The sequence below is a fragment of the Pituophis catenifer genome, unplaced genomic scaffold, assembly GCF_029215685.1.
Source record: "Pituophis catenifer annectens isolate HBS135680 unplaced genomic scaffold, rPitCat1.0.hap2 SCAF_1, whole genome shotgun sequence".
Classification (NCBI taxonomy): Eukaryota; Metazoa; Chordata; class Lepidosauria; order Squamata; family Colubridae; genus Pituophis; species Pituophis catenifer.
In genome coordinates this window covers 206,757,161-206,784,382 of record NW_027256881.1, presented here as the reverse complement: position 1 = coordinate 206,784,382, position 27,222 = coordinate 206,757,161, and the positions used below count along the sequence as shown (strand labels likewise).

Sequence of the window (27,222 nt, the reverse complement as noted above, 5' to 3'; positions counted from 1 at the left end):
CTCCACAGCCACCCTGCTCTGCAGAGCATCTCAGCCATATTTTTCACCAGAAGATGTCAGTAGACCTGAGTCAGCACTCTCGCTGCGTGACCCTTGTGAGCTTGTGTGCCCATTTCTAAAATGGCGACTGTAACAAAAAAAAAGAAAGTTGAGAGTGAGGGCCGCCGTTTCCAGGACAAGTGGAAATTGGAGTATTTTTTCACTGAAATATGAAAAAAAACTGTCTCCCTAATTTGCCAAGAGACTCTGGCTGTTTTCAAGGAATTCAATATCAAGAGGCACTACCAGACGAAACATGCTAACTACAACAAGCTAACTGGGAATGAACACGGTGAAAAATTGAAGGAACTGGAAGCTGCTTTAATGCCACAGCAGCGCTTTTTCACAAGAGCCCGTGAGTCAAATGAAGATGCCACAATAGCGAGCTACGAGGTGGCAACGCTGATTGCCAAGCACTGCAAACCTTTTTACTGAGGGTGAATTTATTAAAGACTGTGTGATAAAAATGGTGGAGAAAATTTGTCCTGAGAAGAAGCAAGAGTTTGCCAATGTTTGCTTGGCTCGTAACACTGTGGTACAGAGAATTGAAGACGTTTCATCTGATATTAAGAGACAGTTAGAGGCAAAAGGAGTGGAGTGTGACTTTTTTTTGTTAGCCTGCGACGAAAGCACGGATGCATCTGACACCGCTCAGTTATTGATTTTTTTTGAGAGGAATGGACAATGACATGAACGTGAGTGAAGAGCTACTTGACCTCCAGAGGCTTAAGGACCAAAAAAGAGGAATTTATTTGTTTCGGTTTGTTCCGCTGTAGATGACATGAAACTACTGTGGAATAAAGTCACTGGGATTATTATGGATGGCGCAACTGCCATGGCTGGTGCACGAAGTAGATTATCAACTAATCTGTAACAAAGTCAGCGAAGAAGGAGGCAAAGCTATAAAACTCCGCTGTATTATTCACCAACAAGTTCTCTGTGCCAAACATCTGAAATACGTTCATGTTATGAAACTGGTGATGAAGGCTATTAATTATATTCGCTCCAAAGCCCTGTGCCACTACCAGTTTCTACTCGACATCCAGGCTGAAAATGGAGATGTTGTGTATCACAACATCTAAGATGTTGTGTATCACAACCATCTAACCATAAGATGGTTCAGTCGGGGGTCTGCACTGCAGCGCTTCTACTCTCTTAGGGAGGAAATCGGACAATTTTTGGCAAAAAAGGGACAACCGATGCCTGAGCTATCTGATCCTGTTCGGCTGGCTGATTTTGGATTTTTAGTTGATATAACACAACATCTGAACATGCTGAACACGAGCCTTCAGGGCCAAAATGCAGTGGTAAGTCAACTGTATTCACATATCAAAGTCTTTGGGACCAAGCTGCTACTTTTCCAAAGGCACCTGATACAAACGCAGCCCAATACCACACATTTCCCATCGCTGCAGGAAATAATGACCAGTTTTCCACAGAACAATATGAGTGCGCAAATAAGGAGGTCCGAAGCAGACATCTCATCTCTGGCTGAGGAGTTTCAACAGCGCTTTCGGGATTTTGCAGCTATTGAAAAGGAGATCACGCTTTTTTCCTCTCCTTTCTCTATGGACCCAGATGACGCTCCAGACCACCTGCAGCTGGACCTCATTGAGCTGCAGTGTGACTCCGAGTGTCGCAGTCAGCACCAACAGCTCCCTCTTGTCAACTTTTACTGCCAGCTGGACAGTGGTGAAATGTAAAATTTGTTACTACCGGTCCTGTGGGCGTGGCTTGGTGGTGGTGGGGTAATGTGACTGGGTGGGCATGGCCAACATTTTTTTTTTATTATTTTTAAAACCATTTTTTCTACAACCTTTTTGGCCGAAATGCTTTTAAAAGCCTCTGACTATCCCAGCTGAGTTGCCTGATTGTCAGAGGCCTTTTTTTCTTTTAAAAACATTTTTTCTACAACCTCTTTGGCTGAAGAGGTTGTAGAAAAAATGATTTTAAAAGCCTCTGATGATCCCAGCTGAGCCGCGCGATCATCAGAGGCTTTTTTTTTTTTACTTTTAAAAGCATTTTTTTGGCTGAAGAGGTTGTAGAAAAAATGCTTTTAAAAATAAAAACAAAAGCCTCTGATGATCGCGTGGCTCAGCTGGGCATGGGGGGGGGGCAGGGATTTTTGCTACTGGTTTTCCGAACAACCCGCTGCCATCGCTACCAGATCGGGTGATCCGGTCGGAACCAGGAGCATTTCACCCCTGCAGCTAGATAAAGACAGGTTCCAAGAGATTCAAACATTTGCTAAGAAAATGCTAAGCTTGTTCGGTTTGACATACTTGTGCAAGAAGACATTCTCGGTTATGAATATTAACAAGAATGGCGTGAGGACGAGACTAAGTGACTTTCACCTGCGTGACATCTTGCGCATCAAAACCATTGTTTTTGAGCCAGACCTGGCCTATATAATGCATTCGAGATCTCAGTATCACCCTTCACATTAGTGCAGTTAAGTTATTTGTTTAGTCTTTCATAAAATAGTTCATTTGCATTTAATGTTAATGGTTCAAAGAATGTCAGGCTGAATGGTCAGCCCCCACACATTTTCACCTCACCAAATCTGGTCCTCCTTGCAAAAAGTTTGGACACCCCTGCCCTACACCATTTCTGACAAATGGCAGTCCAATCTCTTCTTTAAAGCCTCCAGTGATGAAGCTCCCACAACTTCCAAAGCCAAGCTGTTCCATTGGTTGATTGAATGTTGCTGGTCCTTCTCTTCCTTTTCCTAACATTAGAGCTTTCTCCAGAGAGTTGGGCCTTCACATAATGTGTCTGAAGTAGGATAATTTGAGCCTGGTCATTTGTGCTTCGATTGAGAACTTTGGATTAATTTGTTCAATGATCCATCAGTTCATCAGTGGTATTCTTAGGCATTCTCTCCAACAACAAGGTTCTAAAATATCAATACTCTTCCTATCATGCTTCTTCAGAGTCCAATTTTCACATCCGTAGAGCAATCTTAATACCATTTTCTGTTGTTCCTCCTTTGATGATTATATGGATAACATGATGGATGTCCCCGTTGGTCCCTGTGGACAACTATGTAGCTGGTGCACCTCAGTGTTCCAAAAATGGATTTATTTATTTTTTTGAGACATTAAAGCAGCAGCATCTTTTGCAAGATTAGGGAAGCTGCTTCAAAAGTTATCCCTGTGTGACTCTGCATGCTTTTATTTTGAACAGCTTGCAAAAGATACAGTTATGGTTATGAATCAAAAAGAGATGCGTTGAACGTCTGTGCATTGCAGAATATCTGACTCAGATGGATAGCTTTGGATAGCTTTGCTAATTGCTAACATTAGTTTACTAATTGCTGCAGTTGTGGCCCTTCCAGTTTAATGCAGCAGCTAAGATTTAATTAGATGCTTGAAAATGAAGCTGATTTTGATACACTTTTGAAATTTCAGATATGGCAGTGTGGAGGCTCCCTGGAGATTGTAACATGTTCACATGTTGGTCATGTTTTTCGAAAAGCTACTCCTTATACATTTCCTGGTGGCACTGGTCATGTAATTAACAAAAATAATAGAAGACTTGCAGAAGTGTGGATGGATGAATTTAAAGATTTTTTCTACATAATATCTCCAGGTAAGAAAATATTTCATTATAGTTTTGTAAAAAGGTACACAAGCACACCCACACACAAATCCACATACAATACATATGCATATATATGTAGGGATGTATATATGTAGGGATGTATGTATGTGTATGTATCCCATGCAGCATTATTGGTACTGTGATTCAATTTTTATTGCTTTGTCAGTTATAATCAATCCAAATGATTATGATGGAATTCATTTAAGTGGTACGATGTCTTCTATAGTATTGCCATAACATTTAATTTATAATAAGGAAAAACTGAAAAAAAAAGTGCCATGCTGATCAGCATACTTCATAATATCCAAAATACATATTTAACTCTGAGTTTTAAAAAAATGAAATGAAAAGAAGAAAGGCAAACAGCAGGGCTTAAAATTTAAGAGTAGGGGAGTTGATGGAAAGTACATAGTTCTTCCTGTTCTCTCTTGGCCTCTGCGATTGGGTTTCATATATATTCATATATTTTCCAAGTACATAATGTTTAGGGCTTATTTGGTCAAGTTTCAAATAAAACCGCAGAGAAGGAGCACTATGGGAAAGATGGCTTATTATAAAAAGGAAAAAATCTCTTTCTTCAAATGAAATGGTTCATGATTGTAAGGCAGAAATGAGAGATTTGTGATCTTCCATATGTTACTAACATCAGCTCCCACCAGCCCCAGCAAGCACAGGTGTCCCACTGGTGATGGAAACAATTTATCAAGAACTTCAGCAGGTTAAATCATTTGTTTCCAATACTGACACACTTGATTTGGATTCTATTGCATCCTTTTAGGCAGCAATTATATGCATGCATATCTCAATAAACACCCTCGAATACACTGACATTTAGCTCTGAGAAAACACATATAGGAATGCCCTGTAAACAGTGAAGGTTGTCCTCCTATGCAGGTGTATCTAGGGATCAGTTGTAATAAAGAAGTGATCATGGAGTGTGCAAAAGCTACCTTTTTATTCCAAAGACCCCTTCCACAGAATGTGATAAAATTATGATGCTCTGGTTTTATAGTTGCAGTAATAATAATAATCCAAAAATAAAAGCCTTTTCTTCAAATAGCCTTAAGCAATAGGGAAACAGACATAGAAATGGGGGCATTTCTATCCAGTTCTGCTCTATAAGTTGCTTATCAGGGTCGTTTTTAAAAAAATTATGGATTTAGTAACCTTCTAAAGCAGGGGTGTCAAACTGGCGGCCCGTGAGCCGGATGTGTCACGCGCAGGCCACGTCCACCCCAGCTCCATGAAGGGTCACAATACGTCACATGATGGCAACAGAACGCCGCAAGTTTGACACCCGTGTTCTAAAGGATAAAGTCATCTTAAAGGTTAGAATTTGTCCTTTAAAAAAAAAATCTTTTAGTACTTTATTTTTTGCAAGAATAATTTTTTTTTTAATTTTAATCCAGCACATAAACCTAAGGCGTGTATATCAAAGAAATCTATTGTAATAAATTAGGATGGCCCCTTTGAATCTTTACAATATGAGTGGAAAATGGAAACACATTTAAAATGATACTGCCCCTCTACATCTTGAGATTTTTTTTTCCACTTGGGGTTGTTTTGCTTTCGGTGGGGAAATGGTGGCTTGAGTGGCTCCCTTGCAATGGGAATCGGCACCACAATTACCTGAGGCTCGGGCAAGACCCTTGCAGCCTGAAGAATTCTCCACATTGAAGGAGAATGAACCTATTTGGCCTCCAGGCAGCTGTTCCTTGCAAGAAGTTTGTGAAATGGGAGGTTTTGCAATCAGCTAGTGAATCAAGTGGTTGAGAGGCAAGATCTGGACATTTAGATCCAACTCCCTGTTTCTTAAACTGTAGCAAAACATAGTCTGGATTCCCAGGATAGAGAGGCCACATTCCAGAGGACAAAGAGGCAGTAAAATTTAGATAATTTGGTCAGGAGAAAAAGAGTTGAAAAACATTCTCCTTTGCAATTCTCAGAGTATATCTATAATGATGCTAATAGGTGCTTGAGTTTGTCAAGATTGCTATCGGGACCCAAGAACCAAGAAAGACACGTACCATTTCTTCTGAGCAGTTACTTTTATTGTTCCTCACCTGTAGAGAGAGCTCTCGCCAAGTTAAATTGAAGATTCTTTGCAGTATCTCCAGTTCAAGCCAAAATTGCGATACGCACTTGAGTGTCATAAAGACACTAATAATCCCTCATACTGGACCAACCTCTCCCAGTGTTTTTATAGAATGGTAAATTCTATAGGGCCAAGCCCAATGGAAACTCAAAAAATGGAGCAACCAAAGACTTGACCACTCATACCCTATGATTAGTAACTGGAATTGTCCACTTGCCCAGTCAGGCATGATTGGAATCACTGTAAAATAGTTGATCCTATTCTTACCTGTTGTAGCAGGATACCATGGTTGATGATGTCATATGTCAGTGAGGGTGCAGTGAGGGAGCATGCAGGATGAAGAAAGATGTGCTTCATCCAGGTGCTGATGAAAGTTATCCATGTGAGTGGTTCCTTCTCTTTACGAGTCTTGAACTCTGGTTGCATGGAATTTGGATAATTTGCCTCTTTTAGGGTCCTCTATAGCAGTGGTCCCCAACCCCCGGTCCGCGGACCGGTGCCGGGCCGTGGAGTACCTGGCACCAGGCCGCGCAGCGGCCGGGGGACATGAACGCTGCAGCGCAAAGGCTCCTGGGCCGTGCGCAAAAGCTCCTGGGCCGTGCGCAAAAGCTCCTGGGCCGTGCGCAAAGGCTCCAGGGAAGAGAGCCCCGCGCAGGTACGCACGTGTGGCCCAAAGCCCCCACCCCTGCGCGCGCTCAGTGGGCCACGGTAAAATTATCAAAGGCTGATTGGTCCGCGGCGATAAAAAGGTTGGGGACCACTGCTCTATAGTGATACATTGCCTTCTTTTCTTTTAAAAAAATAATAATAGTGATTTTATTAAAAAGTACAACTATAATGAGAAGAAAACTAATTCAACAATAAAAAAGAAGGTACAAAAATGAAATAGAAAACAGAAAAGAAAGAAAAAATAAGAAAAGAAATATATAAAGAAATAACTTTCCCCTTCATCACAAGTATAAGTTCTAGTAACTTATCACCTTTATTTAAAAATACAATAAATTATTTTTTTCAGGGAAGAAATGGTGAACTGAAGACAGCCCCACTGCCTTTTCAATAACCATTCCCCAGAGTTGCTATAATTGCAGTGCTGAAATCAGTGCTAAGATTGTTGTTGACCTGTGCTGTGGTTTCCTGCCATTTTGAAATAGGAAGTGACCGAAAGCTGTAATATTAGCTTAACCAAGAGGGTGGGGGGGGGGGTAGCAACCAGATCCCGAATCAATAAACAGAAGGAATATCCTGGCTCCACCCTTGGGTGTGGATAGTGTTGCCCACTTTGCCTTATTTCCATTGATGCCCTTAACTCTCCACAACTCTCCAACTCTGTCAAACGTTTCTTCCGCTGTGAATAATTAGCTCAACAAATGCTTTAATAACTAGTTTGTGAAAGAATTACAGTGTGTAATTTCGATGCACCACCATAAACTCACTTAGGATGCGGTCTTCTAACACTGTCATTGAGCTTTGTGTGGTGTTAAACAATTAATAGGAGTCCAGTTTCATACTTAAATGGCGTTTTTCTTTTCTTGATCAGAGACAACAGAATTGAGAACTTGTATTTTTGATCAAGAATAAAATAATGATGTTTTCCTGAAATCTGGTTTTGTAGTACCAACATCTTTAGTACTTACATAACAAGGGAGAGTTGGTACCAAATAGAATATGTTGGGTGCTTCATGATGCATATTGCTGGTGACAGTTCATGATATAATGGTCAATGTCACATGAAGATTCTGTAAACACATGAAGATTCTGTAAACTGACTAAAGAACTGACTAAAACATTGTAATGAGGCAAAAATGCCTTTCCAGAAGATGGTGGATTCAATTAAATTTTCTGACATGGATGCATTGGGAAGATTTGGAAATGTTTACATCAGACTTTGGGCATTTCTCATCTGAGGCCTGATGCTTTGACTTTTGTAATGTTTGGGTTATTTTTCCCATTTATCTCTTGATTTACTGTTTGCTGTTATGGTCACACCATTAGGTAGCATGTATTCACGTGTTTTCAGGTAACAGATTTGGAACACAGTTAAAATTAGGTAAGTCATTAGGCCATTAATTTATAGTTTTATAAATACCTGTCTTTTCTGCATCCAGTGTCAAAATGTAAAGACTCTTTGGATCTTGATTCTTAATCTATTTAGTCCTGTTCATTGGCCGTTTCTTTGAACCTTTGCTTCACTTTTGGGGTTTTTTTTTAAAAAAAAAATCACAGTTTTTGTAGTAAATTGATCTTTCAACTTACTGTTAATTTTACGTCAAAAAAGTGGTGTCAGCTAATAACTCTGAATGTTGCATAATGCAAAGGTTTATAGTCACTATAATTGCTTTGATTACATTTTTAATTATGGTTAGTAGAGAGAACGGTCTTTTTTTTTAGGAAGGGTAATTATTACAATTAATTATATCCCATTTTATCAAGTAGGCTTGCCCTCAAGTAAAATGCAATTGATTATATTAGCGCTTGCTCAACATACGTTATAACTCATTGGATACATTGGAGTTTATTTTGAAATGAATATATAGAATTGCACTGTCAATTCTATCCCTGTTCTTAAAAATAGAATTTTCTGTCTCTGTATAAACAAGTCTTTTATTAAAACACTCAAAGCCAGTGGAATTGTATGCAGAAATCAATTGTAAAGGTAGGGAGCGATTTATTCAGTATACATTTTAATTTGGACATAATTAATTTTAATGCCATATAATTTTAATTTGGAACTGCAGTTTACATATCCAAGTATTGAATGTGATATTTAGTGCAAAAATACTTTTAGTTTTCCTTTGGAACACCAAAATACTTACAAAAGTGCCTATATATACATAGCTTAAGAAGCACAAACTACATTATATGAGAGAAATAGCTTTCAAATAATTCATTTCTTGGAAAACATTCATACAAATTGTATATATTGCAGAAATATATTATCTCTATTTTTGAGTTGTTTTTTTTAAAAAAAAACTGATGCAGAAAATAATCAGAGTATGACAGGAAAATGGAAAACTGGAGGAAATTGCCCATCCTCTAAAATAGTCACTGAATTGCGCTCTCAAATTTAGTATTACAAACAGAAACAAAGATCCATACTGCAATCGATGTAGTGTGTTTGTGTGCATTTGGATTATTTGTGTGTGCATTTACTTGAGAGATGAGCTACATGGTGAAGAGAGATTATTAGATTTAGAGATGATGATAAGCTGTTAAAGCTGTCTGTACTTGCTGGGATGAAGGGGGAAGTTTCTTCTTTTTTCTTTCCTCTTTTTCCTCTATTTCTTTTTTGTCCTTTTTCACACTTTTTATTTTCCTCTGTAGTTTTTTGGTATTTATTTTTATTCTTTTCATTCATAATTCTTGATAAAGTTATTTTTTAAAAATATTAATTATTAACATATTAATATATCTTGCTCAGAGCTATTAAGTCTCTGGTGACATTCTCTCCCATTCAGAGACATGCTTGAGTAAATCATTGCGGGGCATTGAAAGACCTAAATCTGGGGAAGAAAGGCATGATTTTAGAACCAACAACTGAATTACTATCCTCTATATCTGTGATGGTGAATCTTTTTGGCACCGAGTGCCAAAAAGGGAGTGTGCGTGCACTTGGGCCACAACCTGGAAGAGGAGCAGCCCAGGATGCATGCGTGCACCTGAAAATGAACTTCCGGTTTCAGCTACTGAACTTCTGGGTTCCTGGCATGCATGCGCCCACAACAATGATGCAGGAAAATGGAAGACCAGCTCTTCTAGTTTCTGGCACTGTGGCATGCAAAAAGGCCAGCTGATCGTCGCACGCACATGCACTCCAGAAACATAGAAGAGGAACGGGTGACGCCATGCATGCCAGGCAACATGGCTCTACATGCCAGTTTGGGCATGCATGCCATAGGTTCACCATCACGGCTCTATATTTTTGAATACAAGTAGTCCTAGACTTAGGACCATTCATTGAGGGATCGTTCAAAGTTACAGTGGCACTGAAAAATGTGACTTAGGACTACACTTGTGACCGTTGCAGCATCCCAGTAGTCACATGATCAAAATTCAGGCACTGGCATGTATTTATGACGGTTGCAGTGTCTCAGGGTCCTGTCATCACCTTTTGCAACCTTCTGACAAGAAAAGTCAATGGGGAAGCCAGATTGACTTTACAATGTATTACTAATTTAAGAACTGCAGTGATTCTCTTAACAACTGTGACAAGAAAGGTTGTAAAATGGGGCAAAACTCACTTAACAATTGTCTTGGTTAGGAACAGAAATTTTGGGCTCAATTCTGGTCGTAGGTCGAGGAAACATTGTAGGTGCCCCTTAAACGAAGCATAAACAATGAAAAATACCTATGATAAGTGTCAAATTAATAAACATTTATCAAAATAATAGACACAATATAGTAATGTTTGCATCTGAAATAAGGTACTGTATTTTTTGGTATATAAGACAAACTCCTCCCCCCCATGGGGGGTGGAAATGTCTGTGCAACTTATATAGCGAATGTTGCCAAAGCCCCACCCACCTGCCATTCCCTACCCACTGGCCTCTGCCTCCCAGCAACTTGCCTCCCAGTAAACAGCCTGGTCAGCTTCAGCACAGCCTGATTTAGCACGAGCAGTTGATTGGTGGTTGGATCGGCCTCTCGGAATACCGTCTATCAGCTGTTCCAGGCTGCGGGGATCGCCACTGCCATCACCACTGCCACCTATCGTCGCCTTCGCGTGCCCCATTTTTGGCCTCCACGCGTCCCATTTTTGGCCCGTTCCAGGTGGCGGGGATAGGTGGTGGCAATCCTCGCCGCCTGGAACGGGTTGAAAATGGGGCGTGTGGAGGCCAAGAATGAGGCACAAGGAGGCCGAAAACAGGACGCATGGAGGGCAAAAATGGGGCATGTGGAGGTGGTAATAGGTGGCAGCGGCGATGGGTGGTGACTGGCAGTGGTGATTCCCGCAGTCTGGAACAGCTGATAGGCAGTATTCCGGGAGGCCGATCCAACCGCCAATCAGTTGCTCATGCTAAATCAGGCTGTGTTGAAGCTGACCAGGTTGTTTGCTGCAAGGAGGCAATTACTGGGAGGCAGAGGCAGGTTTTTTTTTCTTGTTTTCCTCCCCAAAAGCTAGGTGTGTCTTATAGCCCAGAGCGTCTTATAGCCCAAAAAATATGGTAATTGAAATGAACAGCTTTGTATATGCTGTAAACTTCATCAAAGTTTGGGAGATTGACTTTTTAATTAAATTACATAGGGCTTGTACTCTCCAAATACAATATAGCTATATTAGAAGACACTATTATTGTGTAATTGTCTCCTCTTTTCCTCTTGCATATCCTCTGTGGCTACTCAACAGCGATTATATATGACTGTAGCAGTATAGGGAAGTAAGTGGAGGATGAATGTCACTGCCCTCTACAGCTTAATTTTGTCAGTAAAATGGCTTGCAATTAAATTTATTTGATTTATGTGCCACCCATCTCATCTAGAGCGACTCTGGGCAGCTTACAAACATTAAGTTTCTAAATTTGGGAAATGAGAAAACATTTTGAATTTAAGGCACTTAGAACTGAAATGCTGCATTCCATACAAAAGAAGGTGTCCCAAGGCCATTTTAACCATTCAGAAGTATCCTAAACAGCGCAAGGCAGCCAAATTTGCAAGTTAGAACACTTGAAAAATGGTTAAAATAGCATCAGGAATCTTTGGGCAAAATTAAAATACAATTTTAAATTTGAAAGAAAGCTTTCTGACCTTGAAACTAGATTTTTCTTCCAAATGGCTCAGATTCAAAAGATTTCACACACTGTTTATATTCTAGCTAATGTTTCCCTACTTACACATCATGGCAAACTATGGTCAGTGTAAAACAACTGGATGGAGCATGGAAGCTGTGACCCCAAGAGAGTAGAAGATAAAATTCTGTAGTTTTTCCTCTTAAACATTGAAAATGATGCCTGGATTGATTATCCAAGGGTGAAATCCAGTAAATTCTGACAGGTTCTGGAGAACCGGCAGCGGAAATTTTGAGTAATTTGGAGAACCGGCAAATGCCACTTCTGGCTGGCCCCAGAGTGAGGTAGGAATGGAGATTTTGCAATATTCTTCCCAGGAGTGGGGAGGGAATGGAGATTTTGCAGTATCCTTCCCCTGGAGTGAGAAGGGAATGGGGATTTTGCAGTATCCTTCCCCTGGAGTGGGGAGGGAATGGAGATTTTGCAGTATCCTTCCCCTGGAGTGGGGTGGGAATGGAGATTTTGCAGTATCCTTCCCCTGGAGTGGGGTGGGAATGGAGATTTTGCAGTATCCTTCCCCTGTCACACCCACCAAGCCACACCACGTCACGCCTACCAAGCCATGCCTACAGAACCGGTAATAAAAAAAATTGAATTTCACCACTGTGACTATCTCTATATTTTGTTAAGTCTTTTTTTTTTTTTCCTGGCCAGCAATTGATCAGTTATTTATTTGGAAAAAAAATAAGTTGCAGTTTTTCAAAATTTTATTTTGGTAGCTGTTTACACTTTGAAGCCAGCTGCTTTTCATAAATCTAGTAAATACATATATGAAAATGTAACTTTCTGGCTCTTTATAAGACACTCAAAGGGACACTCTTGGTGAACATGCATCTTTAATTGGTTTCTATTACTTTTTCTTTTTTTCAAATCTTTTCCAACTCAAACAATACTATTAGGCTGGATGATGAAAACTGAATATAAATTGCAGATAGAACTCCAGGAAGAAATAGGAGCTTAGGATAATTGTATCTTTCTACCTTTATACTCTGTTTTCTAGAAAATGTGTCTAGATATATTTTCTTCCTCATTACTTCTAATCTACTCCTTAGGGAAGTTCAGTGCCTGTCTGAAAGCAATGATTGTTCTTATAGCTTGTATCTACAGATTTTATTTAAAAGCTCTAACGAAGACCTTTTTGAAGATTGCCTTCCTTTTGAAACCATCATCCCTGTTTCAAATATAATAGGTAGTGTGATATGGATAAGGTTTTATACTGTAATTGTGTGATGCAAGTTTCTGTACACAAACCAGTGCTTCTGTTTAGAGTATATGTTAAAGATCATGTAGGCAGCAGTTACTCTTGAGCATCTACATTACAAACATCATGTAGGTGATATAGATGTTTCCAAATGTGAGCAGGATCCAAGATGAAAAAGATAGAGGTTTTCAAGAAGAGACTGGACAGCCATTTGTCTGGAATGATATAGAGCAGGGGTGTCAAACTTGATTTCATTGAGGGCCACATCAGGGTTGTGTTTGACCTCGGGGGGGCCAGGTGGGCATGGCCAGCTCGATGTCACTCATGTCGTGGGTGCCTGTGCTGGCCCAAGTGCTCTGCCAGTGAAAACAGAGCTTGGGAGGGTTGAAAACGGAGCAGCCCTCCCGAGGTCCATTTTCGCTGGCAGACACACCACAGGCCGGTCTTTCATTGTTTTCAGGGTGGCCCCGCGGGCCAGATCTAAGCACCCCGTGGGCCCTTGAGTTTGACACCCCTGGTACAGAGTCTCCTGCTTGAGCAAGATGTTAGATTAGAAGACCTCCAAAGTCCCTTCCAACTGTTATTCTGTTATTTAAGATCTGTTCATTATTAGTTTGCTTAAAAGGTAAACAGTTCTGAATCTTGACTGAAATTCAGGCAGGAATTTTTAATAGTAATATTGGCTGAGCTGTCAAACAATCATACCGGTGTTGGAGGAAGGCTGGTGGGGAGGGGGGAAGATTTTTATTTGATTTCTTTCTCTCATCTGCAGTTCCCTTGCTCTATCCCAGACTTCTTAGCTTGGGGGAAAAAATGAACAAGAGGAGACATGATGAACACATATAAAATCATGCCTGGCATAGAAAATGTGAAAAAGGATGAGGTTTTCTCTGTGTTTCAGATCATTAAGGGCCATGCCTTGAATTCTATTGGAAAGAATTTTACAAGACAAAAAGAAGCAGTTCTTCACACATAATTAACCTGTGATAATGACTAACTTGGATGGCTTTAAAAGAAGAGTGGATCAATTTACAGTGGACAAATCTAGCAAGGGATATTGAACTTGATGATACAGTTTTAACTGGAAAGAAATTAGGCATAATGTGGTAGTATTTACAACCCTGAAAACATTTTGAATTGTTTCCCAGTTCTTAAAAGAGAATTTCATAAACCACAGTTATTCTGGTTCCATTATATATTTCAATTTCCGTTTTTGTTTAAGTTTCAGCAGTAAGGACACCGAAAGAGATTATGATGGGTGCACATCATTTGGAAAACACTGACAATAATAGCCATTGTCTCCCAATCTGTACATAGAAGGTCACAGATTCTATATTGTGTTTCCTAATTGTAGAAGTGACCTGCATTCTCAAATATATCTGATACAGGTATATTCACATAGGAGTGATAGTTAAGGTTTGAGGTGGAAAAAATTATTTATTGAGTGAGGATACATTGATGCACGTAATTTTAAACAGTGGATTAGGATCCTGGGTAGGGGGGACGTGGGACAACTCAGTGGTTTTATTTATTTATTTATTTTTTTAAAAAAATCTAATCAGGCTTGTGCAAGCAAAATGAGAGTGCTGTCAAGGCTACCCTAACTCTCAGACATACAGAGATGAAGTGCAAACAAAGCCCAGCATGAATTTTGAAAGTAGTTCCCAGAATTGACCTTCACCAGTGGCTCATGCAGGCAAAGTGCTCTGAAAACTAACTCCTGCCTTGTACTGACCTTTTATTGGCAAAACGGGGAGCAAAGCTCAGAGATGGCTAGACCCTTTCCAAACCATCTGCAAACCTTTAGAAGTTTTATTTATTGTTGATTCTGTATTTTAGTTTCATTCATCAGGGCAGTCATGTAAATTTATTTAAGGAGTTTGAGATATCATAGGATATGCCTGGATATCCACGTAGTCCCTCACTTAACAATGGTAAATTGGGACCAGCAACTCTGTTGCTAAGTGATGTAGTTATAAAACACAATGACACAACTGTGCTGACTTAACAGTAGCAATTGTGGCAGTCCCAGTTGCCATTGTTAGCTGAATCTCGCACAGTTGACAAATGTCCCACATTTGTGAGCTCCTGAAGTTTTCCCCATTGACTTTGCTTGTGGAAAGCCAGCAGTGAAGGTTGGAAATGGCTGATTGCCATTTCCAACCAGACACCACATGACTGCCAGACACCACAACACCATAATTGCCAGCCGGTTGCCAAACATCTGAATGACAATCATGTGACCTACAGGAACACTGCAACAGCAAGGACCTTTCTTAAGTCCCCCCTCATTCAGCACCGTTGGGAGTTTGAAAGTCACTGAACAAACAGTTGTTCCTTGAGGGGATGGGAATAAGAGGTTTTTACACGCACTCATTCCAAAATTACCAGCTTATTTTACATTCAGTGTTAAGAATTGAAGCTATTGAAATCAAAAAAGGGAAAAGAAATGCAACAGACTGCAGAGTTCTCTGCTGAGGTGTTACAAAAAAGGTTAAGTTCTCCAGGGAAACAGTTTCTCCCTTTACAACAAAACAACAATAAAAGAAAGGTCTGTTTCTCTGGTGAACTTAACCTTTTTTGCAACACTTCAAGCAAAATTCCCTCTGTCTCTTTTTTCTTTCCCCTCCATCAAGGTGTTTTCTGTCCTTTTTTTTCTTCTTTTCGCAGAGAAGCTGCCCCTCCTTCTTCCCCATCCCCCTCCTGGGGTTTGTGTTTGTGTATTTGTTCTGGATAGAGGGACATGACCAAAACTGAATTTTTCTGTTGGTTACAAATGTATGTTATAAATAACATACATTATAAATTTATTTATTTATAAATGGGCATTGTGCTTTACGGGCAATTAATATTCATTTCATTGTGTATAAGAATACACAATTGTAAATGTATCCACATTTATCAGGTAGGAGGAGGACTCTAGGCTTATTCTCAAATGGCTGTACAACTTTAAGTCAACACATTGGAAAATATGTCCAGGGTTTTTGTCTGGATCTTATTTTTCTGTCTGCTTTTCCTTCTTGATGTGAGATCATGTTAAGTTCAAAGTCCTCATTTTTAAATAAGGTACTATATAATATTAATGGATGGATTATAAGTGTTATAAACCCTCCTAGTGAGCACTTTAAGGAGAAAGCAACATAGAAATTTTAAAGGCCAGTTCATACAATATCTATTTGCATTTCAAAGAATTCCAAGTACCTGCTTATGCAGTACAAGGAAGCTTTTTATGCAGTGAAAAATATCCTTTAAGACTAGCTTGCTGACTTCACGGGTGAGGGTTTTTTGACAGTCATATATATGGTGGAAGCTTTTTTCCATTGTTTTCTTCTGGAATTTTTTCTTCCTTTGAATTTCTTGCTATAAACACACTATAAGGGCATCTTTGCCAGGGTAAAGGAGGGGGAAATTGAATCCAGACAGCAGTGTTTTTACTGTAATTTGCTTCTAATGGCAAGGATAATTTATTTCTGCTAATTACAATGAAATCCACAATATATGAGCTGCGGTGGCACAGTGGTTAGAATGCAGTACTGCAGGCTACTTCTGCTGACTGCCGGCCACTTGCAGTTTGGCAATTCAAATCTCACCAGGCCCAAAACAAATGCATGAAATTAGATCAAAACTTGTTTGCTCAAAACTGAAATAAAATGAAACTTTGATTTTAGGTTTTAACGATTAGAATAATGTTATTATAGAAATAGCTTAAAATGTTGAGAAATGTGAAGCTAAACATTGAGGTTGTCTTTTTTTATTATTATTATTCAATTGCATTGAAAGAAGTTAGAATTTGCTACTTTTTTCTTTTTTTTCTCTTTGAATCCCTCTCTATGTTTCTTTTAGCTTTCTAACTCTTATTTCTTTTTGTATTTTTACCTTATAGTAAACTTTAATAAAATTCTGAAAAACAACCTCTTAATGTTGATTTCATTTACAGTTACAGTTAGTTAAAATATATTTCTAATCTATGTGTAATCTTTTTCCTTCCATCAATGAAAAATTATAAAATTTTACTGTGAAATACAGAAAACATATTGCAGAGATTGAGGGAACTGATCTGCTTCCACATTTTTCCATTTTCATGCCTTTTCATTACGAGATGGATGTACTCAGGCAGAAGAGTTTGGAGAAGCATATACACTTTCGAATTCCAGATATGCCTCAAAATGTATTTCATATATAGTAGTCTTCTATTTACAATTGTAATTGAGCCTGCAGTTGTAATCATAAGATGTGACAGTTGTAAAGCAGGCTACCATATGACCTGACCTAGTTTTATGACTTTTTTGTGATGGGTGTTAAGCAAATGCCATCATCATTAAGCGAACTCATGATTCACTATGGACTAATTTTGGCTGGAAGCCAAAGCAAATTGTAGTCACATGACCATGGGGCACTGCAATCAGTTGTAAAATGCGATCAGTTGCCGAACACCCAGAATACATAATGGGGGCATAATTTGGAACCAGCTTGACTTTTGGGGGGATTGGGTCTGTCATAAATTGAGGACTACCTGTACTCTAGAGCACATATTACTTTTAACAAGAAGGAAGAGCTGAATTTTGATACAAGAAATTTGTGCTGGTTTTCATTTCCCCAAATGCATATGAGGAAGAGGGAAAGGATGTAAGGATGTCCTTCAGCTGCAGTCACATTACAAGTGTTTATTTAATTAGAATAGGATTAGGTTTAATTTTCATTTAATAGTTTGTGAAGTCACCTTTTGCTTTTCACTAAAGACTGATGAGGAAGGAATGGGCTTTAATATATTGAATTGAAGGAATATCTTAAAAGAACAATCTCAGTCATTCATAAGAGATAGGTAGACAATCCCAATTTTTAAAATTAATCTTAAAAGCCAAATAGAATAGGAGAAAATAGATGAATGGGTAAATTATTGAACCTTATGCAATATATTTGCATATGTTCGCTGACTGTAAGATTTGTACAAATTTCTTAAAATCCAGAACTTCACGTGGAGAAAGTTTTAAAATGAGCATTGTCATCTTTTAGGGGTTGACATGGCATGGATCACACTGTGTAAAAGGGTAACGTATAGATAAATAAGAGGAGTTGACAGACCAGGATTCATATCCACAACTCATCCTGGAAAGATTAGTTGTAATTTGGTTTGAGTAATAAAAATATGCCTGGATAAAAGTGACCTTAGATAGAGATCTTGATCTCAGAAAGCAAAACAGGCTCAATCCATGTTAGTGCTTTAGAAGGAAGACTAGGTAGTACACTGGAAAGTTAAAAAGAAAATTCTGGAAGAAGGCAATGGACAAGATATTTTCTTGAAGGAGACAGCTTTTTAGGTATCTTCCAGATATAGCATCAAATTTGATTGTGGGTTGTGAAAAAAATAACAACTGGAATTCAGTGCATAGACGTATACCTGGTATTAGTTCGAAAGATACCGTTGGCTATAGAGTAATAGTGCCTTATCTGCCCTGCTGTGATTAATTCTCATGGAGTCTTTTTCAGAGATAAGGTTGAGGAATGTATTCAGTGTGTAAACTGAAGGCATTTTCTCTGGAAATACCTCATGGGTATATTCTGCCATCAGCAGTTGATGAGTCTGTGGAGGCCATTTTAAAGCTTGAGTCGTTTTACCTTTTTATGTTCTCAGAATCTGAAAGTAATGAAACTACAGCGTTAATTTATCTCTCTGTCATCAATGTGCTCCACAAAATTGATTATTAAAATGGTTATTTTCAATAAAAAGGTCTCAATAGTGAGCTTTCCTCAAAGAGGCCTAACATCAGGAGTATTTGAGCTGGCTATGACCAATAGCATGATAGCAGAGGGCTATTAGAACCAGTTGTCATAGTTAAGACAAATGGATACAGTTAGGACACAAGCTATTCGAGGAGTTATAGATGATATTCCTCTTACAAAGCCTGAGAGCATGGACATAATCCATAATATGTGTGTGTGTGTGTGTGTGTGTGTTTTGTTTTGTTTTTAATCACTCAGAACCAGGTTGACAGATAGACTGTCAGTACCTCTTTAATGGAAGGTGTGTTTGCTTCTTGTCTGAACACAATGGCAGGCAGGGCTCTTTTAAAGTAATCCTACTAAGAACCTTGTTGTCAATATTCCCAAGCAAATAAAATTGGAGTAATTTCCACAATTGCAGAGGGTTGGGATGATTTTAATCCAATCTGCCAGTTCATCCTGAGTTTGGGATAACAATCCATTTATTTGCATATGAAATGATTATATAGGACAAGTCCATGTGAGGTGCAGGGTGTAGCAGCGCAAGCAGTTCTTCGGGCCCCAAAGATTGCCCATGTAATACCATGCTCTGCAAGCTGTACTGGCTGCCAGTTTACTTCCAGGTGCAATTCAAGGTGTTGGTAATCACCTTTAAAGTCCTTCATGATATGGCTCCAGGTTATTTAAGGGACCATCTCATCACACTGGGATTGGCCCACCCCACCATGCTGGCAGAGGAAGCATGCTGTGGGCTCCATCAGCCAGGGTATTCTGGCTGGTGGAGTCCAGGAGAGAAGGGTCTTTTCTGCCATTGCACCTGCCATCTGGAACATTTTGTCCCATGGAGTGAAGTTGACTTCCACCCTCCTGATCTTCTGTATAAGTTTAAAGATCTGGCTCTGCCAGTTGGCTTGGGGCTCCAAAGAAGGGGCGTCATGTTGGAGGTGGTTGATAGATCAGTATCAGATCTTACATCTCCCCAGCTCAACCTGCTCTCTGCCTTCCCATCTTTTAGGTATTGTGTTTTGTCTTTTTATATTGTTATAGTGTTTTATATATGCAGTTTTATGTTTTAATATTGTAAGCTGCCGGGGGGGGGGGGGGAAAGAAAGAAAGAAAGAAAGAAAGAAAGAAAGAAAGAAAGAAAGAAAGAAAGAAAGAAAGAAAGAAAGAAAGAAAGAAAGAAAGAAAGAACTACAACATGCTTTTTAAAGAAATGTGTCCTCGAGAATTCAGAAATTTCAGTCAGTAGAAAAATTTCCAAGTAGTTTGTGGGGAAACACACATTTCAGTTCTTACATTACACCAATACTAAATCATTTCTGAGTTCAGTTCAAAAGATTACTTTTTACTTGCCATCTCTAAATTAGGGATGTAAAACTTGATAGCTGCACTCCTTCAACAGAAGAGGATAATCCTATCCTTTTTCATTTGTAAAGGTTGTTGAGGGTTTTTTTTAGTACCACACCTCCCTCTACTGATGAAATAACACACTGCAGGATTTTAGTTATTTATGGAAGCAGATGGAAGTGTTTCTTTCTTTTATTCCAAAAAACGGAAGGAGAAGGAGGGCATTAGAGTGAGCAGCTGAAGGAGTGGGCAGGGACCTGGGGTGTCATCTTCAGAAATCACTAAACAAATGAACAGGTAAGTTAGAAGGTGGAGGAAAAAGGAAGAATACAGGAGAGAAGAGTTAGTGATGATTGCATCCTGAGTGCTGTTATGGATTACCTGTTAGTGATGATGGTTTACTTAGGGCGATTCCCTGCCTGTTTTGTGTGATTGAGGCATTGCTTCCTACTGAGAGCCAGGAGCAGCTTAGGGAGACTTAAGCTAGTTTCTAGAAAGCAAATTTATTAAGTAACTTAGCCCCTGGAAGAATAAAAATGATTTTCTTAGGGGATGACAAGGAGGGGTCCTTTGTTTATTTGTTTGTTGATCTGAGGATCATGGAGATGGAGAGAATAATTAATAATAATTAACTTCATGTGAAACAATTTACATTCTGGAACGATACCTTTAACACCATCAAACAATATCTTCCTATATCCCAGGACCTAGGAAAGGACTTGCTAGGTGGATAAAAATGCCAGTCTGGTCTAAGCATCTGGCTGACTATGTGATGGACCATAATAAGAATAACAAGTAGCACAACTGTGGCAAAAGAAAGCAAAAATAGTACTAGTCTTAACAGGCATCTTGGGTGTAATCCCAAAACATCTGGAGCACCACTTGAACACCACTGGCATCAATCAGTTGCAAAAGGGAATTTTACTTGGACTAGCTTACATCTTGCATCAATACCCTTAACAAATCTGCCTATCCCCATGTGTTCCCATCAGGAATACCCATGGGATCTCCACTCTCAGGATTCATAGCAGAGACCGTAATATAGCTTCTACAAACTATAGTACTTCCACACATACAACCAAAAGAATGGATGTGGTTCTGTAGATGACACCATCATAAAGAAGTCACTACAGAAGACACACGAAGCATCAACAACATCTTCAAAGGAATAACATTCACAAGGGAGAAAGAAAGCAAGATACTACCCTTCTTCAATATACTCATCAGCAGAGGAAGGAATGGTAAATTAGAAACACGAGTCTATTGAAAAACAGCTCAGACTAACCAATTGTTTGATTACCAAAGCAACAAACCAAACTCCCACAAGAGGAGCTTACACATTATTCAGAGCACAAAGACACTGCAGCAACCCAAAACACCGAAAAAAAGAAGAGGAAACAGACTGCATATACATCTTCCAATAAAATGGTTAGCCACACAACTTTATCCAAAAGTGCCCACTTCATCCCACTGCAGCACAAACAACGCAAGCTATGAAAAGAATAACACTACCATATGTCAAAACATCTCAAAAACAACCAATAGACTAGAAGTCTATATAATTGTATACTGTGTGTTGTATACTGTGTAATTGTAATTAGCTATACAATTTGGGATGAACACCCTTTGAATGGTGTGGGAGTAGGAATGGATTTCCAGAGAAAAAAATTGCCGACTACAGGAGCCAGGAGCACTACTCAGGTGACCCTGAGGACACAGATAAACCTCCAAGTGCTTCAACAACTCTCTAAAAGGATGCAAATGACCAGCTGTCTGCAAGGAATATACATCCTTCCATTCCCCACCATCCAGTCAGAACTGAAGAAGCTTCTTCGAATGAGAAGTGAAATGTCTTCAAAGAAAAAGCAAAGTCCAGTTGCCTCCTGAAAACAGCAACTTTGGGACAACCCTAACCATGCCATTCAAAACAGCCAATTAAAAAAAAAACTAATAAAGAAACAACATGAACAGACCTAAAACACATCCTCTCCAACAGCCTACACTCAAGGAATGATTAACATCAGACCAAAAAAATCAAGCAGAAAATAATACTGTAATTAAAGAGCTACCAAGGAGAAACTTAATCCTAACCCCACTAAGTTACTAAATGCAAACGGGGAGCAAACTCTACACTCACTAACACCCACTTATCCATAGTTCCAACATAAATTTAAAATACCTTTTTATGTTGTAGACCAAGCTATTAATTGATTGTTTTATAAACCATACACACATAGCAGCCCATCTCGAAATCCAGTGATTATGGGCATAATCACATAAAGTAAAGGTAAAGGTTTCCCTCGCACATATGTACTAGTCATTCCTGACTTAGGGGGCAGTGCTCATCTCCGTTTCAAAGCCGAAGAGCCAGCGCTCTCCAAAGACATCTCCGTGGTCATGTGGCTGGCATGACTCAACGCCAAAGGCGCACGGAACGTTGTTACTTCCCACCAAAGGTGGTCCCTATTTTTCTACTTGCATTTTTTACGTGCTTTCAAACTGCTAGGTTGGCGGAAGCTGGGACAAGTAACAGGAGCTCACCCCATTACACGGCACTAGGGATTCGAACCGCTGAACTGCCGACTTTTCGATCGACAAGCTCAGCATCTTAGCCACTGAGCCACCGCATCCCTTAATATGGGCAACATACAACAAGGTTAAAAACAAAATATTCAAATTAATATTAATATTAAAAATGTTGAAATTATAAAAGGCACAAAAAACCAATAAAAAGAGATTAGGTGAAGAGGAGGTATTACCTAGAAGCCATCTCAATATTTTGTTAGTTATACACCAACGGCACATCATTTAATAGGCATTCTGTTTTAGGTTATAACATAATGTAATTGTCACTCCTTTAACCAAGTATTTTCTTACAGTTCCAACAGTATATTGTATCCTTAGTCTATTTTATCATGCAGTCTTTCCCTTGTTCTGTTTCAAACTTCAATAAAGCTTCATACATTTTATCAATTACAGGTTCATTTTTTATGCATACTGTAGTTTAGCTTCAAATTCATTTTCTGCTGCTCAATTCCAAATGTCCTGTTATCTTTCTCCTAACTGCGCATATGGAAATAATTGAAAAGTAAATCCCACTGCAGGCTCAAATATCTATATAACTTTGCCTTCTTTCCATTTCTTATATGTGTTCTTTTTATTTCCTCCAACCCAATTAAATGTGGAAAAGTTTGGTATAGCAGGAGAAGCTGACCCCCCCCCCCCCCAAAAAAAAAAAGATTGAATTTGAAAATGGAATGTGTTATCTTTCTCTTGTTCGTCATGTTAGGAAGGTTTAATGAAACAGAATAATACTTTATCAACACAATAGTTCATAAAATATCAACTGGACGTGGAAAATCTTCCAAGCAGTCCGACAGACCTTTAAATATGTTTCTTCCTGGCAGCCTTCCTTAATTCATTTTGGTATGTGGTTCCATGTATGTGTGTGGCTATATGTGTGTGTGCATTTTTAAAAACTTATAGTACTGCTGAAAATACTTTGTAGTACTATAAGATTTTTAAAAATGCACACAAACACACAAAAATATATGGAACCACATAGCCAAAATGTATTAAAGCAAAAAGCATTTCTGTTTGCGATATGTGTTGATGTGCGTCCCTTTATTTCGGTATCATTACAACCAGGTCTTGCACTTACGACCATCACAGCATCCACACAGTCACATAATCAAAATTTGGGCACTTGGCAACTGGCATGTATTTAGGACAGTTGCAATGTCCCAAGGTCATGTGATCACTGTTTATGACCTTCTGTTGTGGTCCGTATGCGGTGGCTGATTCAGACAGCAAGGAGGCTGGTGTGGTGCTGCGCCAGCAGCCTGTGCAGCTGGCACTCGAGTCAGACAATGAGGCTGGAGAAGATGTGGTGCCAGAGGTGGGGATTCAGCCAGGGCCTTCAGAACTTCCAGAAGTTCCCTTAAGTGAAGAGGATGAAGAGGAGGAGCCTCTTCTCAATGCACGGGCGCACAGAGCTGCCAAAAGGCAGGAGTGGCTCCTCAGAAGGAGGTCTCTTCAAGAGTAAGGCTTGGGGCTAATAGGCCCTTAGCCTATTTAAGGAAGGACGACAACTGAGGCAATTTGCAGGGAACAACTTGTTCATTCTCCTTCATGCCTTGATCTTAGTTCTTTACAAATTGCTTCTGGGCTTTCTGCCAATCATAGTAAGATTAAGATTATTTATTCTTTGGATTTTTGTAGGCTGTTAAGAAAGTTAATTAACAGCCTTTGTTTGGAAAAAAAACCTTATTTAATTTAGTAAACTAAGGTTTGTACGGACTTTGTGTGTGCTGCGTTCTTTGGGGTCCGTAGCTGGGGAAACCTTCCCAGTTTCCAACAATCAAAGTCAATGAGGGAAACTGGATTTGTTTAACGATTGTGTGATTCACTTAACAACTGCAGTGATATGCTTAACAACCATGACAAAAAATTTTGTTAGATCAAGCGTGACTCACTTAACCACTTTGCTTAGTGACAGAAATTCTGCTCCCAATTGTGGTCATAAATCAATGATACCTGTAGAGCAGGGGTGTCAAACTCACGTCACGATGGCATCACGTGATGTATCGGGACTTTTTCCCCCCCTTTGTTAAACGGCACGGGAGTGGCCAGCGCATGACGCATCCAGTCCACGGACGGGAGTTTGACAGCCCTGCTGTAGAGCAACGGATTATCTCTGATTTTCATGTCAGTGTGGACTTTAGGGGTTATAAATATGCCAAAGATCATAGTAATAGATATATTATTTCCCCACCATCTCCCCAAAGCGTGCACACATAAACCCACGTATGCTTATTAAAAAAAAATAGAACTAGTTGTGAATCCATTGGTCCAGAACAAAACATAACTCACCGTGTTAAAAGCACATCATCTTTTAATACAGTCTCATTTATGTTAGCCAGATGGAATAATAAAGATTATTCTGGAATTAAATCAATGCTAGCTTTTTCCTTGTTTCAATGAGCCACAAAGTACCATATCTATACAGTTAGTTGTGTAAAAACTATTTTTGCCCAATCATATTCAGCAACAAGATCCTCTGATCTCAGATCCCAAATACTTAAGCTGGAGTCCTTTTTTTCTTCTTGAAAGCAGAATTACTGAAGTCTTTCGATGTAACTGGATAGATGTTTTGTTTTGTGGATACGTTCCCACAGAGAATGTAGTTATTGGAGATTAGCAGACACAGGGTAAACACATATGGCATTAAAAAGAAACAGGATAGAATTCTTTCGAACTGCAGGAAGTAATTCTAGACAACTGCAGGATATTAAATTGAGGATTTTTATTTTCTGCTGGTATTAAAAGAGGTATATTTTGTACTCTTAGCTTATGAGTGTAAAAAAAACATCCTCTGTAATTGTTCTTTTATGTTTTATTCCTGCTGTTTAGTTATACTATTTACATATATATGTAGATGGTTTTGCTACCCATAGGAAGATTGCCTGGGTCAAAGGCAGCGTTCTCTTGGGACTCATAATCTCTGGATTTGAAACTGCAGTAAAATTATACTGAAGAAGTAAACATTTCTTAGTTTCTGGGGTAGGGTGCCTGAAAATAAGGTAAAAATATGTATTCTTACACCAGTCCTTCTGAGGTTCTATATATTCCCTTCCTTATTGACTAGAGAACATCTAGTGACTAGAATAAAGTTGAAATATTTCAGAGTTGATTCAGTTAGCTACATAAGAAGCAATGATGAAAAAGAGGGACAAAAGAAAACTAAACAATGGTTAAATTAGGTGGAGAAATATGGAAACAAATGGGAAGATATAAATTGTGGAAAGGAAACTAGGTACCTGTTTATGTTAAATGTAAATAAAATATTTAGATTAAGAGAAATATATATATATATATATATAATATAATATACTAGGAATATATGTATAAGAGATAGATTAAGATAAGAAAGAGAAAATGTATTAATATAGATTACTGATGCGAAAATGTTGAAAAGAAGAAGTTGTAAATATCTATTTTTGTTTGTTTGTTTTTTTGTTTGTAGGTTTGTTTGTTTGTTTGTTTGTATTAAAATGTTCCATAAAAATTATTTTTTAAAAAAGAAGCAATGATGAAAGTTATTATTTTTTGCCTGGAAACTATTCTTCAAACACTTCTCTTTACAGGCCTACAGTTTGTCACAGGCCTACATATTCAGGAATGATTTTGACATGCCTGCTTTGATTTAATACCAAAAATTACAGAACAGGGCATTCCATGTCATATGAAATAAGTGAAACCATTAATAATTAGGAGATAATGGTGTGTCTATGATACTGTTGGGTTGTGAAGACCTAAAGGCTTTTTCAATACATCAAAACAGTTGCTTGTGATTTTGGAAAAGAAGACATAGTATTTTTAATAGTTTCAACAACAGCAATTATATTAACATTGAGATTGGAGCCAAACTGTTGTGATGTTAGGGGTGTCATACAAGAGCGGGTAGTATTGCTTGACTGCTGAAAAGAGTTTTAGTTTCCTAGTGTGGAGAGATAGATAGATTCTATGCAAACAGAATTTAAGGGGAGAACAAAAGAAATCATCAAATAAGATGAAACAACTACCGTCACACACAAACTATGCTATAGGAATTGGTTGGTAAATTTCCTCATTTTAACACTTTATGAGTTGTCTACTGCAAAGCTTCCAACTCTACTACTCCCTTTAATTAATTAAATGTTTGTTTCACCACTCACTATTAAATTATCCAGGATGAATAACATTTATGAAGCTTTATATCCAAATTTTAAATGATCATGTATATCCTGGAACAAAAGTTTTTGGGGAAAAAATAGAGAAACATTTAATTTTATGCATCTGTATAATTCAACTCTAAAAAAAACTCAAAACACTCACTATTTGAAACTTATACATGAAAATAGCTTTCATTTCTTGTTGAGAACTAAATTATGCTCAATCAAATAGCATAAAAACCTCTTCTGTTTCTAGAGATTGGCTTTCTATGAGAAAACAGTTCCATCTGCTGGATACTAAGGGTAAACATAAGCTTTTAACTAAAATAGTTAAATTATATAAGCTTCTAATGATATACTAGAATGTTTTAGTCATACAGTATTTTAGTTTTATTGGTTATTAACCCACATTTTACTGTTATTTTGGTTCTTTCCTCCAATATTCTCTTCTTTATGTTCTTGTATCCTTTTACAAGTACAACTTGTATTACTTTTCCTTTGTTATGTAAACAGTTGTAATCATTTGAAATAATTAAAAATAGTTAAATTACAGAAAAGCATTACAGTACTATTAAATTTTCCTTTCTTTTTTCCCAAACCTCATGCTTTAGGTCTGCCTTTCAGAGTCAGCTCATAATTCAGGGGTTTTTTTTATCTGATTATACTTGGGTGAAATAAGCTTGAGATTCTGAGAATCAGATTCAAAAGGTAGAGAAT

At 38.5% G+C, this 27,222-nt stretch overlaps 1 protein-coding gene across 1 annotated transcript in view; it reads left to right on the top strand.

Annotated features, from left to right (window-relative positions):
• GALNT13 (polypeptide N-acetylgalactosaminyltransferase 13) overlaps positions 1-27,222 on the top strand; it is a 230,818-nt gene that overhangs the window by 166,287 nt on the left and 37,309 nt on the right. Inside the window, exon 8 of the mRNA XM_070941942.1 lies at positions 3,450-3,630. Coding sequence (XP_070798043.1) covers positions 3,450-3,630 — 181 coding nt within the window. The remainder of the gene's footprint in view (positions 1-3,449; positions 3,631-27,222) is intronic.